This window comes from Typopeltis vanoorti, chromosome 7, assembly GCF_054136105.1.
Source record: "Typopeltis vanoorti isolate ZY-2024b chromosome 7, IOZ_Tvanoo_1.0, whole genome shotgun sequence".
NCBI lineage: Eukaryota > Metazoa > Arthropoda > Arachnida > Uropygi > Thelyphonidae > Typopeltis > Typopeltis vanoorti.
Genome location: NC_143555.1, coordinates 56,860,646 through 56,876,786, shown reverse-complemented (window position 1 = coordinate 56,876,786; position 16,141 = coordinate 56,860,646). Strand labels below are relative to the sequence as shown.

Sequence of the window (16,141 nt, the reverse complement as noted above, 5' to 3'; positions counted from 1 at the left end):
TGTCGGAATAAGTGAGACATGGTTGGAAGAGGACGACATCCTGACAGGAATAGAGATGGAAGGGTATGATATGTTTCATGAGGATAGAAGGGGTAAAAAGGGAGGAGGAGTGCTATTGATGATAGAGAAAGAGTTATGTCCATACAAGGTAGAGATGCAAGAGGGAAATAGGGCCAGTGGTTTTGAGGCAGTATGGTGTGAAATAGAGGTGAATAGAATCAAATACTTGGTGGGATGTTGTTATAGACCTGGTAATTGGATGGTGGTGATAGTGAAATGTATAGTCAAATAAGCGCCAAGCAAATAAGAAAAGGGTGATCATTATAGGTGATTTTAATTATGGCAATATAGACTGGAATGAAGAGATAGCAACTGGAAGTAAAGAAAATGAATTTTTGAGGGATAACTACCTCAGACAGTATGTAACAGAGGGCACACGAGGATTAAGGGTCTTGGATTTGGTCATCTCATCAGAGGATGTAATTATAAATGAGGTGTCAAATCATCCACCAATTGGTGAAAGTGACCATGAAGTGATTACCTGGGTGGTTGCCAGTAGTGCAAGGACCCTTGTGAAAAAAGGGTATATGTGGAACTACAAGAGGGGGGTGGGATTATAAAGAGCTCAGGAGACAGCTTGTGGGTGTAGCATGGAATGTGGAGTTAGCTGGAAAAGAGATCAATGCAGCTTGGGGGATTTTCAAAAACTATTTAGTAGATACAATGTCTGAATGTATTCCAAGGGTGAGAAGGTTAAATAAGGTAGGTGTGAGATGGATGAATAAAGAGATTAAGCATACGATATAGAGAAAAAGGGCATTGTGGAGGCAGCATAAGAGAAGTGGAAGTAACCAATTTCACGAGGTCTACAAAGACCAGGCAAGGAGGGTGACTTGGTTGGTGAGAGTAGCTAAAGAGAGGTATGAACAGCAGTTAGCTAATGAAGCCAAAAAAGAATCTTAGGGAGTTCTTTCGATATGTAGCCAGCAAAAGAAAGAATGATTATGGAAAGATGACATTGATTGGAGGAAATGGTATAAAGACAGCTGTTGCAGAATGTGTGGTGGAGATACTTAATGAGCAGTTCATAAAGATCTTTCAATCTTGTGAATGTGACTTCATGGAGAGATTGAGAGCAGTTGATGATGGGGAGGTGAGACTGACTGTAAGTGAGCAAGAGGTGTTTGGGGAGTTGAGTAAACTAGGTGTAAACAAGGCTGTGGGACTTGATAATATATCACCGTGTATTCTGAAGGAATGTGCCAGAGAGTTGACACCTGCCTTGACATATTTTTTTAATACGAGTCTTGCACTTGGTCAAGTTCCTAAAGAGTGGAAGGAGCAAGATTGTGCCACTTCGTTGTGATAGGATCAATGGTGGAGAAGTTCTACAGAGAATAGTGGGAGATCAGGGGAGAACCAGAGGTCATCCCTGGAAACTGTATAAAGAGAGTGTGAGTAGGGGAGTGAGAGGCAGGTTTTTTAATAATATATCTCTCTTCATTTTATACAAACCATACATCATGTTTATCTATCTCACTTAAAGAATTATCATTCAACAAACTTCTTAATATCTGCATATATCTCTCTCTTCAATTAATACAAAACACACATGTTATCTATCTGGTTTAAGGAATTATCACTTAACAAACTTCTTAATATCTGCATATATCTCTCTTCATTTTATATAAAGTATACATCATGTTTATCTATCTCACTTAAAGAAGTATCATTAACAATCATCCTGTTACTTGAATAAATGGCATCAAAGACTTATTACATTAATATAACATATCATAAACTTAAAATTTCATACAAGATTACATACAGGCGTTAATTAAAAATTCATAACCCAATAATTAGTTCCTAGGAAATTAGCTATACTCTTTCTTTCTTTGAAGATTGCATTCTTACATGCAATCTTCAAATTCTACAACCTATCCTTCATAGAGTCCGTCATAGAGTCTACATAAAACAATATTCTAACTCACTTGGGCTGTTTTCTGATGGGTTGCAATCTCAGATCCTGTTGGCTGCGACTTCCTATGTTTCCTTTTTCTTCGTCTCGAGTTTTCGATCTCTTCTCCTTCAGATCCTTGGGATACCAGCCGTTCGTCAAGTTGGCTTGCGGGATGTGGGTTACGATTCTTCGGCGTGTTAATACACCGGCGAAAGGCTGCGAATTGTCAGGGCCTTCATGGACTTAGATAAGCGGAATGGCTCGTAGACAAGTTAGGCTGCACCTCAGCTGATTCGTCCCCTGGTCATCTATGCTTCTGGACTGAGCGACAGCTTGCGGCATGGCTTCCCTCCTTGACACATCAGTACATCACCCTCAGGCCTTTCTGCCACTTCGTCTCCTCGTATGCTCGTTTCTTCTCTGTGCCAAAAAAACTCCCTTGTCTCTGGAAGGGACATCTTATATTTCATCAGTTTCGAGACCCTGGGTTCAATTTTCTAAACCCCGTGCACTTATGCAAACACCCTACATTGTCATATGATTCCTCGTTTCTGGAACCTTCGACAAGCCATTTCTTCTCCATCTTCGTGTTCTAATCTCATTAAGTCAGTCAGCAGAACATCTGTTTGAATTTTGCTGTCCCCTTTTTGCATTGACCTTGAGGTCACTTAGGGTTGAACGCGTAAACAAACTTTCAAACGGCATTCCAACTGTAGAGCATTTCCCTCCCTTAGCCTTGAAAGGTTTGCATCTTTTATTCAAAGAGATAGCTAATTCCCATTGAGCTGTGCATATGTTATACACACTACAAAAATGTTAAAAGGAAAGACTATTTACAGGTGTTCTTGGTTCTGCCCAACTGTAAAAACTCGATGCATTCGTTATACAAAATTTATTCTTGTTGCATCGAATTTTTACACAGTGACTCATCGAGGGAGGGGACTCTACACTTCTGTCTCCGCTGCTCAATTCACTAACTACCATCATCATCATCTGCTAGCGCCATCTACCACCCATAATCATCACTAGTATTTTCACAGACAATCACAAACATCCATGCCCACGGCAGGAATCGAACCTGAAGCCTTTTGGCTGGAGGGCAGATACGCAGACCACTCGACCAACCTGGCTGGCATAAAAAAGGATGTTGTATATCACATTTACAAGCTAGTGCAACACCTGATGACCGTGTAGCCAAATGAAAATACTCGAATTTTGCAAGATTTTTTTTTTGTGTAACTCAGACCAATAATAATAATAATAATATTATTATTATTTGACACCTCCAGGGAGTCCATAGACTCATCGAGGGAGAGCACCTGCTCTACAACTCTGTCTCCACCAACGGCATCTACTACCGACCACCACTTCTATTTCCAGAATCACAAACATCCATGCCCATGGTGGGATTCAAACCCACAGCCTTTTGGCTAGAGAGCGGATATAATTATATAATATATATATATATATATATAAATATATAATTATAATTTCTTTTTTTTATATTAGACCTTTCACTTCCTTAGCCTGTATTTTATATTCTTCACACAGTCACTTATTGTTTTCCCTTTTATACTTTTCCTCCTAAACCACTTTTTCTTCTGTAACTCTTCTTTAATTTCTTGATCAGTTTTTCTTCACTCTGTTTATCCTTCTGACTTTAGGAATAAAATATTTGACTATTGACTCATAAGTTTTCTTAACTTAGTTCCCAAACTTAATTTCTGTCTTCCAGCTCTTTTGGATAACATAGTTGGCCATGTTATTCCCTAAAGTCATTTTCTATGACTCATAATCTTTCATGCTGTAATTCCACATTCTTTTTGCACCTAAGACCACATGAGCAGACCACATGTCTGCTCATCTTTTCCTAAAACTTCATTCTTTGATGCTGTTATCATGTCCAGAATTCTTAATCACTGGTTTCTTTCATTGCATTCTGTCTAGGATAATTGTCTCCTAGAAACTTCAAACATCCACTTTCTATCAGTTGGCTTATTCTTTTTTCCAGTTTTCTGCTATAAATAATGATTACCTATCTTATGCTTTTCAGGTAAATTTACTTAAACATATCCTCATTAAAGAGCTCCATATTTCCAGGTGAACTAAATATTTTGCCTGACTACCTCCACCTCTCACTGTAATCTCTATAATTAAGTCAATATCAGTGATACCCTTTAGATGGTAAAACCTAGGTTCAAATCCTATTTAGAACATGAAAAACATTTATGATTACTTTTCATCTGCAGATAAGTTAACCAGACTATACACTCATAGGGTTTGCATGATTTTTCCTTGCAGAAACTCAAATTTTTCATCCCACAGACAAACAGGCCAGAAAAAAAAACATTCAATTAACAGATGTAGTATACTTGCACACATAGCCATAGTTGCTTCAGTTGTAATTCCAAGCAGTAGTAGCTGTATTTGTAATCCGATTCTCTACTCTTGTAAACATAATTCTTTTGTTATCATTAACTCATATTTCTGTAATTACAGCATTCATCATTAGTATTGATACATTTTTTGAGCTGTTTGAGCAAGCTGTTTTAGTTAAGTATAAGTACATAAGCAGACAGTGATGAGTCTCATGTATTTAAATTTTTCATTACAGGAACATGTCCATGTTCTTATGGAAAGAGCTGTTGCTTATGTTAATGTTGATTCTTGTGCTTCAGGTAAGGATTTCAAGATATCTTTCAACATTGTTAAAACACTTAAAAGAAACATTATCACTTTTATTCTTTTGATTTCCAGTATTGTATGGAACGGCATTCTGTTTAGATGTGACTTTAGTCAGTTCAAATTCATTTACATAGTTTACTTGGTTCAGCTGGAATGTTTTGTTCTTACAAAATGTATGAACAAATTATTATTATTATTGTGTTATATTAATGGAACTTTTCATGGTTCCTTTCAAGATATTAATCATTGTCATTAACTTTTAACTGCTTAATGGGATTGCTGTTTAATTTTTATTATTATTATCCAGACCTCCATTTTTGATGGTATATATCAGAACATAGAATTATAAGTAAATAACTATTTATTGACTCATTGCTAATATTTTGCTAGTGTTATAACTTCTTCAGTGCACAAAAACACAGTTTGTCACAGTATGTGAGACTACAACAACATGTGTAACAAAGGGACTTGATATATACCGTTAAAATTAAACAACACGGATGATGAACACATACATGTTGTTGATACACATACTTTCTAAATGCTTAATGGAATTATTTAAAAGAATAATATTGCATGCAATTTATATCACTTAAATTAAAATAGTATCTAGAACTGTTGACCTGAATATAAACTTGTTTATTATATTAGTTGAAACTTAATCATTAAATTGCATGTGAACTTTTTTTTTTCTTATTATGATACATGAAAGTAAAGTTTGAACTGTAATGAAAGGGAGGCTATTTGACTTAGCATGAATTTAAAAACTTAATGTGTGATAATTATCTGTGATAGAAATCATATAAATCATATTATATATATATAGAAGTTACTGAAGCTCAAATAACATATTGCAAAGGTGGTGAAGGCAACCCCAGTGGATTGTTGGATTTCTTACAAGGATGTTGACAGACCAATTCTGGGTTACTGTTACTGTGCTCAGATTTGGCCATCAGAATTTGAAGGGGATAACGTAACCTTGGAAGGGGTAAAGGCAAATAACAAAATGATATCAGAATTGTGTTAAGTTGGTTACAAGGAGAGAATGGGTGCATGAAACTGCAGAGTTTTCCTGCATGATATTATCATCATCATCATCAAATTCCTGCCATGTACCCTCAAGGGGTGTACAGGATATGACAGTACTACATGAAAAAAATTACATCATTACTAACTTCCTATCTACAATTTTCCTCCAAATCAGTCTGTTACTTGTCAAGACTCCAACATTATCAGATCTTATATTTCTATCGTCTAAGGCACTTTGTACCATATCAATCCACCTATATCTTGGTCTTCCTCTGGGTCGTTTTCCTGCCAACCTGGCAGAGAACACTTGTTTTGCTAATCTTTCCTCTCCGATTCTATTTAAGTGACCATACCACCTGAGATTAGTTCTGCTAACGCATTCCTGGAAGTTGACAATGTCAAGTTCTTTCCTAATATCCTCATTTTTAATATGATATTGCCATTGATGCCATCTGTTCACGCCTCTAATCTTTCTCAGGACTCTCATATCTGCGGTCTCTAGTCTTTGGTCAAGTGTTTTACTTCTGACCCAGCTCTCAGATCCATAAGTTAAAACTGGTTTGAACACTGTCTTGTATACAGCTAATTTAGTGTTCCGACTAATTTCTCTCTTATTCCATATGAATTTATTCAATTGACTTCCCACCATACCAGCTTTGCTGATTCTGTTGTCTATTTCTATATTTAATTTACCATCTTCAGTAAAAATCGTGCCTAAGTAGCTGAAATGTTTTACTTGTTCCACAGGTTCTCCATTCACAACACAGTTGACATTTTCAATGATTCTGCCTATTTTCATTGTCTTTGTCTTTTTATTGCTGACCTTCATACCATATCTATTACAACAGCTATTCAATTTAGTCAAAGAATCTTGCAGACTTGTAGCGGATTTATTTAGAAGTATAACATCATCCGCATATAGCAAAGAGCTGACATTAACATCTCCAATTTTGATATCATGTTTAATACCACTTTCCTTCATAATGTGATCCATATAGATAATGAATAACAGAGGAGATAATGTACATCCTTGTCTCACACCAGATTTAACATTAAACCATCTTCCTATACTTCCTTCAATTCTAACTGCTGACTTACAACTCAAATAAAGACTAAGTATTGCTTGATATAATGCCCCATTGACACCATATAACTGCAGCATATTGAATAGCTTCTCTCTTGGCACCTTGTCATATGCCTTTTCCAAATCGACAAAACTTAAATACAGATCTTTGTTATATTCCCATGCTTTCTCGACTATTTGTCGTAAAGTGAAGATCTGATCCTGACAGCCTCTATTTGGCCTGAATCCAGCTTGTTCTTCACCAAGCTTTTCTTCCACAATTCTTCTCAACCGTTTCTCAAGTATACTTGAATAGATCTTGCCAGGAACACTCAGTAGGGAAATACCTCTGTAATTCTCACATTCAGTTTTATTTCCCTTTTTATATATGGGTACTATGAGAGCTCTATGCCAATCATCGGGAATTTGTCCCTCTGTCCAGGCTTTCTGAACTGTGCAGTGCAGCCACTGTAAGACTTTTATACCACCATACTTCAGCATTTCTGGTCGAATATCATCTACTCCTGCTGCCTTTCCACATTTCAAGCCTTTGATGGCTTTTTCTACTTCAAGTATGGATATGTATTCCTGACTGCATGCCTGGTCAGTGTTTTTTATCACTGTGCTGTCATCACTGCTTGTTTTATTTAGCAGTTTTTCAAAGTAATTACTCCATACTTCAAGGATATCTTTTTCTACCGTTTTCATGTCATCTTTATCATCTCTAACTCCTTTTACAGCACTCTTTCCTCCATTACTAAGCTTCTTCAACAACCTCCAGAATATTTTGCCACCTTCTTGATATTTATTTTCTATATTCTTGCCAAAGTCCTCCCATGACTTTTGTTTAGCTAGTTTTACACACTGTTTAGCTTTCTTACATTTGTCTCTGTATTCTGTAAGAGTAAAAGCTGACTTATTTGCCAGGAACTTTTGATATGCTTTCTTCTTTTCCTTCACTGCCTCTTTACCTTCCCGTGTCCACCAGGGAGTTCTGATTTTTTTTATCCTTGCACACAACCTCACCACATGCCTCTCTGACAGAATCAATCAATGTTTTCTTCAGAGTTTGCTACTGAATCTCCAAGGTTTGATTCCTGTTCTCAAACTCTTTCATTTTTTCTTCAATTATCTTTGTATATTTTAGTCTACAGTTCACATCTGAGAGCTGCTCAACTTTTATTATCTTTAAAACTTTCTTACATGTTATTCTTTTCAATATGAAATTCAATTTTATCCTCCTCAAGACTAAATAGTGATCACTTCCAATTTCAAATCCTCTGTACACTCTGGTGTCCTGCACCAGGGAGAAAACATCACTATCAACAATAACATAGTCAATGAGACTTTTCTTATTCCTAGCCTCTTCTCTCCATGTGAATTTGTGCACATTTTTATGTTGGAACATGGTGTTAGTAATAACCAGTCCATGTCCTGAGCAGAAATCCAACAGATATTTGCCATTATTATTAGCTTTGCTCTTTTCTCCAAATTTTCCCAAAATATTTTTGTATGTCTCACAATCATTTCCTACTCTGCTATTTAGATCCCCAACAAGGACCAACTTTTCCTTTTTCATTGTGTCAGTTGCTTTTTCTAAAGTGTCAAAAAATTCCTCAACTTCTACCTTAGTAGAACCTTCTGTGGGACCATAGGCACAAGTAAGTCTCATTGTACAGTTCCCCATTCTCATATTTGCCCACATTACTCTACTTGAGACTGACTGCCATTCAAGAAGATTAGCCTCGTATTTTGTGTTGATTACTATGGCTACTCCTTCTTTTCCTTGATTGTCATTGCCTGAATATAACATTTTGTATTTATTGCTCAGAACGATCTCACCAGTTTTGGTCTTTTTTGTTTCAGTCACCCCTATTATGTCGATCTGGTACTTATTTAATTCCTCAGCTAGCTCCATTTCTTTGCCATTCAGGCTTCTTACGTTGATAGTACCGATCTTTAACTCTGGTGATGTTGAGTTGGGGTTTGTTTTCAGATTTGTTCCAGTAGCTGACTTTTAGCTGTTCACCCTAGTTCCCTGGTGAAAACAACGGGGGCCTTGTTTAACCAGGCGACGCCCCAGCTGGCATAAAATTTTGTCATGTTGTACTATCATTTTTTTTATTTTGGATTATCCAATAAGAATACAATTTGGTCGGATAAATCCCAAATTGCCAGCCCATCCTCGTTCGTTCAGTATCAAAGTAGATACCCAACAGGGTGCACCACGAGAAGGTGAGAATTGGACATTAGGTCAGAAGTCCTGGTCGGTTCTCCGCATTCCTTGAAAGGCTATATGGAGGTCTCCTCTCAGTTATACAGCTTTGACCCTTAAGCACCCCTGCATGATATTATTATTATTATAATAGACTCATTGCGGGAGTACACCTACAACTCTCCATTTTCACCACTACACCAAACCTCTACTACCAATCATCTACATCAACACCATCTACTGCCCACCACCACCACTGCCACCACAACTAGTATTATCTGTCTGTAAGTTGCGTGTGTTCTGAAGGACCGATTTGTCTGTATGTGGGAAGTGGCCACCACTGGAAGCTAAGGAAAAAGCAGTGAGTAAGAAAGTGAGAGCTAGCTTTCTTGCATGGAAAGTGGTTGGACCATAGAAATGCACCACCTAAGAGGGAAGTAAGAACATAGATGTGAATGAATTTAGGAATGGAATCATACTTGGTATTCTCTAAGATATGGACCTCCCATGATAAATAAGTCTTGTGGCTCTATTGAAGTACTGAATAATAATAATAATAAATTTGAACATGTTTGCCTCTTAGACTACTTATACCATATAAATATCCTCATATCAGAAGCTAAATAGAAAAGATAAGCATGCTAATAACTTGCATTTAATACACCCTTGAGAAAAGGTTGACATATTTTAAAGAAAAACATTTATTATTATTAGCAACAGACTCCATGGAGTCAAGACTCATTATTGTGGAGATCCTCTCTCTCTCTCTCTCACACACACACACGCACACACAAATTCTTAGGCAAATGGATTCCACTTTCAATGCAATCTGCTTCTCATCCCCCCCCCTTTTTTTTCACACCTCCTTATACAGTTTCCAGGGATGATCCCTTGTTTTACCACTGTCACCCGCAATTATGTGAAAAATCTCTTCTACATTAATCTGGTAAAAATTCCTGATCAACTAATGTGACTGTTGTTTAGATGACCAGGGCAAATCTCTCTCTCTCTACTATTCCACAAACCATGATTAATATGCCTTCTCTGATTTTTTTTTTTTTTTTTTTTCACAACATCAGCAAAATAATCAGTGGCTTTGATACTAATGGGTTTTCTGTCCCAAATGGTATTTCTCCAGTTGTGCTCCAGAACTAACACCCATCCTTTATAACTTTTGCAGGTTATCCAACTCCTCTGGCATCTATCCAGTGGCATGAAAGTAGGCTTTTTTATCCAGCCCATTCCTAGAAGGGGGAGATAGAGGTCAGCTATCTTATTGCCCACCAAAAAAAAAAAAAAAAAGAGTAAGAAGGAGAGACCTTTGGTCTCCCTCCTAATCCTGCATGAATGAATTGCCAGCCTCCTCTCTGATTGTTCATTGCTTGTCATGGTGGATAGTTGCCTCTTGCTTGATTTTTCCATCATGCCAAAGTAATTGTATATTATTGTATCTAAAAGAGAGAGCTATTTGCCTAATGGATGCACCCTCTTTGACTGACTCTTGTCTGATTGCTTTCTCATAGATACTCTGTTTCTGCAGTATGTCTTTTCTATAGGTATTTCTACAGATGCTGTTTCACTGAACTGGCCACCACCATTCCTCCATTCAGCTCCCTCTAATCATGTATGAACATGGACAGCTGCGTGTCAATATCCATATACCATTAGCTCCAGATTCACTAAAGCAACTTCTCATCCTCTTCTTTTATTCCATATACCTTTTGGAACAGTTCTCTTCATACATTTTTCCCAATGAATACAGTCTTGAACCTGTTCAAGAAACACATTAACAAATTCCTTTAGTCTTTCTAATCACTTGTCTACATATAGTATTTTTGTGTTATAGGTCTTGAAACATCTTGCATTTTATATATATATATATATATATATATATATTATTTTTAAAAAAATCATATTCCCCTCCTTCTTCTCTTTTATTTACAAGGCTTAGTGGCATTCTCTCAATCTGTCCTCATATTCACATTCTGTAGACTTTATTCAGATCTTTTCAGGATCCTTTCTGATATATCATCATCTTAGTGAAAATCAGGTGACCAAATCTGTGCACCATAATCCTTATGAGGGCAGATGATATTTGCTGTTACATATCTGGGAAATGGGAAACGGGGAGGCTCAGGGTGGACAGGGGTACACAGCATGAGAAAGGTGGATGCTCCAAGAGAAAGTGAGAGCATGTGTAGGCAGGAAAGAAATGGGATGACCAGGAATCAAGAGGAAACAGATGGAATTGCAAAGGGTTCTAAAATGGCAGAAAGGGAAATGGCCCCAGTCCAGCATGGAGAGATCACATCGAGTGAGTGGTATCAGTGGAACTAGCTGTAGATCCAGAAATGAGCTGTTGTGTTTGTATACCAGTGCTAGAAGTATAAGAAACAAGGCGGATGAAATGGTTGCACTAATTGCGTCTGTGCACCCAAAGATTGTCGGAATAAGTGAGACATGGTTGGAAGAGGACGACATCCTGACAGGAATAGAGATGGAAGGTTATGATATGTTTTGTGAAGATGGAAGGGGTAAAAAGGGAGGGGGAGTGCTATTGATGATAGAGAAAGAGTTGTGTCCATACAAAGTAGAGGTGCAAGATGGAAATAGAGCTAGTGGTTTTGAGGCAGTATGGTGTGAGATAGAGGTGAATAGAATCAAATACTTGGTGGGATGTTGTTATAGACCTGGTAATATGGATGGTGGTGATAGTGAAACGTATAGTCAAATAAGCCAAGCAAATAAGAAAAGGGTGATCATTATGGGTGATTTTAATTATGGCAATATAGACTGGAATGAAGAGATAGCAACTGGAAGTAAAGAAAATGAGTTTCTTGAGTTTTTGAGGGATAACTACCTCAGACAGAATGTAACAGAGGGCACACGAGGATTAAGGGTCTTGGATTTGGTCATCTCATCGGAGGATGTAATTATCAACGAGGTGTCAAATCATCCACCAGTTGGTGAAAGTGACCATGAAGTGATTACCTGGGTGGTTGCCAGCAGTGCAAGGACCCCTGTGAAAAAAGGGTATATGTGGAACTACAAGGGGGGGGGGGGTGATTATGAAGAGCTCAGGAGACAGCTTGCAGGTGTAGCATGGAATGAGGAGTTAGCTGGAAAAGAGATCAGTGCAGCTTGGGGGATTTTCAAAAACTATTTAGTAGATGCAATGTCTAAATGTATACCACGGGTAGGAAGGTTAAATAAGGTAGGTGTGAGATGGATGAATAAAGAGATTAAGCATGCGATACAGAGAAAAAGGGCATTGTGGAGGCAGCATAAGAAAAGCGGAAGTAACCAATTTCACGAGGTCTACAAAGACCAGGCAAGGAGGGTGACTTGGTTGGTGAGAGTAGCTAAAGAGAGGTATGAACAGCAGTTAGCTAATGAAGCCAAAAAAGAATCTTAAGGAGTTCTTTCGATATGTAGCCAGCAAAAGAAAGAATGATTATGGAAGGATGACATTGATTAGAGGAAATGGTATAAAGACAGCTGTTGCAGAATGTGTGGTGGAGATACTTAATGAGCAGTTCATAAAGATCTTTCAATCTTGTGAATGTGACTTTATGGAGAGATTGAGAGTAGTTGATGATGGGGAGGAGAGACTGACTGTAAATGAGCAAGAGGTATTTGGGGAGTTGAATAAACTAGATATAAATAAGGCTGTGGGACTTGATAATATATCATCCCGTATTCTGGAGGAATGTGCCAGAGAGTTGACACCTGCCTTGACATATTTTTTTAACAAGAGTCTTGCACTTGGTCAAGTTCCTAAAGAGTGGAAGGAGGGCAAGATTGTGCCACTTCATAAATGAGGTCATCGAACTCAAGCATCAAACTATAGGCCTATCTCTGTGTCAGGTGTTGTGGTTAAGTTGTTGGAGAAGCTTGTGAGAACTAGGATCCAGAGTTGGGTTGACAACAATGGTATAATCTTTGATGGACAGCATGGATTTGCTAAAGGGAGGTCATGTTTTAGTAATCTACTTACTTATTACAATAAACTGACTGCTTCCTTGGACAGAGGAGAAGGATATACAGTAATATACTTGGATTTTGCAAAAGCTTTTGATAGATTACTGTATTATAAGTTGATAGTTAAACTAGGGTGGATGTGGTTGGATATTAGATTAGTGCATTGGATCGAAGATTGGCTGTCTGATAGTATCAACAAGTTGTGTATGGGGGGGTGCTATATCCAGGAAAAGGAAAGTCACTAGTGGAGTGCCTCAGGGGTCTGTTTTAGGGCCATTACTATTTAACTTGTATATTAATGATATTGGTGAAGATTTGGATGGAGATATTCAGTTGTTTGCAGATGATGCAACGTTGAGACGAACCATAAAGAGTAGTGAAGATGTTGTGGCCTTGCAAGAAAACTTTAATAAATCGAGTGATTGGGCAAGCAAATGGGGATGTGAGTTCAATGTTGCAGAACGTAAGGTTTTAAAATTTGGAAAACGAAGATGGGATACAGAATTTATGCTTGGTGAGAATATATTGTTGGAAGTAGAGGAAATAAGAGATCTGGGGGTGACAGTGGATAAGGATCTAAAAATTTAGGGGACACATCGCCAAAATTGTGAAGACAACACAAAGACCTCTGGGAATGATGCGGAGGACACTGACGTGTAGAAGTAGGGAGGTTCTTGTTCCGTTGTATAAGGCTTTGATTAGGCCACATATGGACTATTGTGCCCAGATTTGGTCACCGGGTTTTCAGAAGGATGAAGAGATGTTTAAAATGGTCCAAAGACGACTGACTAAGGTAGTTTCTGACCTCTGGAATGTTGAGTATGAGGAAAGATTGAGAAGATGTAATTTGCAAACTCTGGTGGACTAGAGGAAGTGGGGGAGATATGATAGAGACCTACAGGTTGGTAAGGGGTTGTTATAAGATCAATATTGGAGAAGTTCTACAGAGAATAGTGGGAGATCAGGGGAGAACCAGAGGTCATCCCTGGAAACTCTATAAAGAGGGTGTGAGTAGGGGAGTGAGAGGCAGGTTTTTTTCATGCAGAGTTGTGAATGATTGGAATGCCTTGCCTGAGAGTGTGGTGTCTGCAAAGAGTTTGAGTGTGTTTAAGACACGGTATGATGAGATTGTGTGTGTGTGCATGTGTGTGTGTGTGTGTGTGTGTGTGGGAGAGTGAGTGATAAAATGACCTCCCAGATGAGTCTTTGACTCCATGAGGTCTTGTTTAATAATAATAATAAATAATAATATGTGCCATTTTCATTCTTTAACTTCATCATATCATAATCAGTCTTTCTTCTACTTGCCACATATCTTAAAAACTCCATATTTTTTATTCACCAGATTAGCTGATTTCTACTTATGTCTTAAAAACTCCATATTTTTTATTCACCAGATTGGCTGATTGCTACTCATGCTGCACTTTTTCTGTCCTTAGCAACAGTCTGACTTATTCTTGTATGCTTTTGATGCAACAGAATTATTACTAGTATTTAATTGAGCTGGCTCCATAGTCATTTTCTTCCAGAAAATTTGACTATTAGAATACTTTTGCTGCTGCTAAATACAGATCTTAGTTTCGATCATTGTAGATATTAATCAATGCCCAAGCAGCATTTATCTCTTCTTTCATTCTGTGCAATAGCTCTCATTAGATATGTCTCCTAAGCTTTTCATAATTATCAGTCTTGAAGTTCCACTTATATCCTTTTTTCACAGATGTCTTCATATGGCTGGCCACCTGTTAAGATATCATCATCCAACCATTCACTTATTCCAACAATTTTTGGCTGAATAAACTCATTGAGTGAAACACTCATTTTACTCATTTCTAATGCTCCTGGCATTCACAAATAAAGACAGCAATTCACTTTTAGATCTATAACCACTCCTAAATATGCCACCTGTCAGCTGTGATTTCTCCACACCTATTCATTTCTGCCCACCTTTATCACCATTTATTCCACATATCTCCTCAGGAGCTACTCTTCTTATATCCCAAACCATCTCATTCCTATGCTTACCAATCCCAACATATATTCTCTACTACTTCCAGCATCTTGTCTCCTTATGTCATGTCCCCCTGTCCACCCAGCCCCACCCCTCCAATTACCTGTCCAACCTGCATTCCTGTTTTCTTGATCTCATTTCTCATGGTACTTACTCATGAAAGTAAGTTTCACTTCTTATTATTATATCACATCACCTCTTAGTTCCACTGGTTTCTCCCAGCTAATGGTCTATCCAGCCGACTTGCATCAGATCCATTTAAATGTAATCCATCAGTTTTGTACAATTCCATCCTTTTCTCAAATGCATCTCACACATTAACAAACTGCACACCTTTCTCCTTATGCAGCTCTGTCAACCAATCATTGATAATTCTTGTTTGCTATCTCAACTCATCATTGTCACACCTTGGCAATACACACTAACAGTCTTTCTCATCATTCTTTCACTCTTTTCAGTAACCTCCTGATATCCATCCTTGCATTCTGTCCAGTGAAATAATTTATTCCCACAACTACCACCGCTTGGCTTCTTGCTTGTTGATTTCTCATATCCACAGCATCAGTCACCCTGTTCATCCTCCCTCCTAGAAACAGACCTTGTGAACCTCTCGTTCATCACCTTTAATAATAGAATCTCCATATCACCACTCTTGAGTCATTTGTTGCTTCTTTTTCTCTACATTTTTTCATTCTAATCTTATCATTCATATTCACCAAACATCTGTTGTCATTGTGCATATACTTCATGATCCACTTGTTCTTCAATTCTTGCATTCTTTTCACTCCACATTTACTCTCTTGCATTTGTGCTATTGAACAACATTTCATTCCTGCAATCACACTCACTTTTGTTCTGATGCTTCTTCCTGCAGAAATAGAGGTTATGATGTCATTGTATAAAGCCTTGATCAAGAACATACGGATTATTGGTGAGCACGGTTTTGATCGCTGGGTTTTCATGGTGATGAGAATATGTTGGAAAGGATCCAGAGAAGATTCACAAAGGTGGGTCAGTGGCCTTTGGAATATGGAGTATGAGGACATTGAGAGAATGTAAGTTGCAAAACCTCTGAATAGGCGAAAGAGGGTGGGGGGGGATATGATTGAGACACATAAGTAAGTGAGGGGTTGTTATCAGGTTAACATTGAAGAGATTTTTCACAGAATGGGAGAGGGGATAGAACAAGAGGCCATT

General features: G+C 37.9%; 1 protein-coding gene across 2 annotated transcripts in view; it reads left to right on the top strand.

Annotated features, from left to right (window-relative positions):
* LOC150104694 (N-acetylated-alpha-linked acidic dipeptidase 2-like) overlaps nt 1-16,141 on the top strand; it is a 346,412-nt gene that overhangs the window by 157,887 nt on the left and 172,384 nt on the right. For both annotated transcript variants that reach the window (XM_090395882.1, XM_090395881.1), the window contains exon 11: nt 4,575-4,638. In XM_090395882.1, the coding sequence (XP_090252008.1) occupies nt 4,575-4,638 (64 nt within the window). The remainder of the gene's footprint in view (nt 1-4,574; nt 4,639-16,141) is intronic.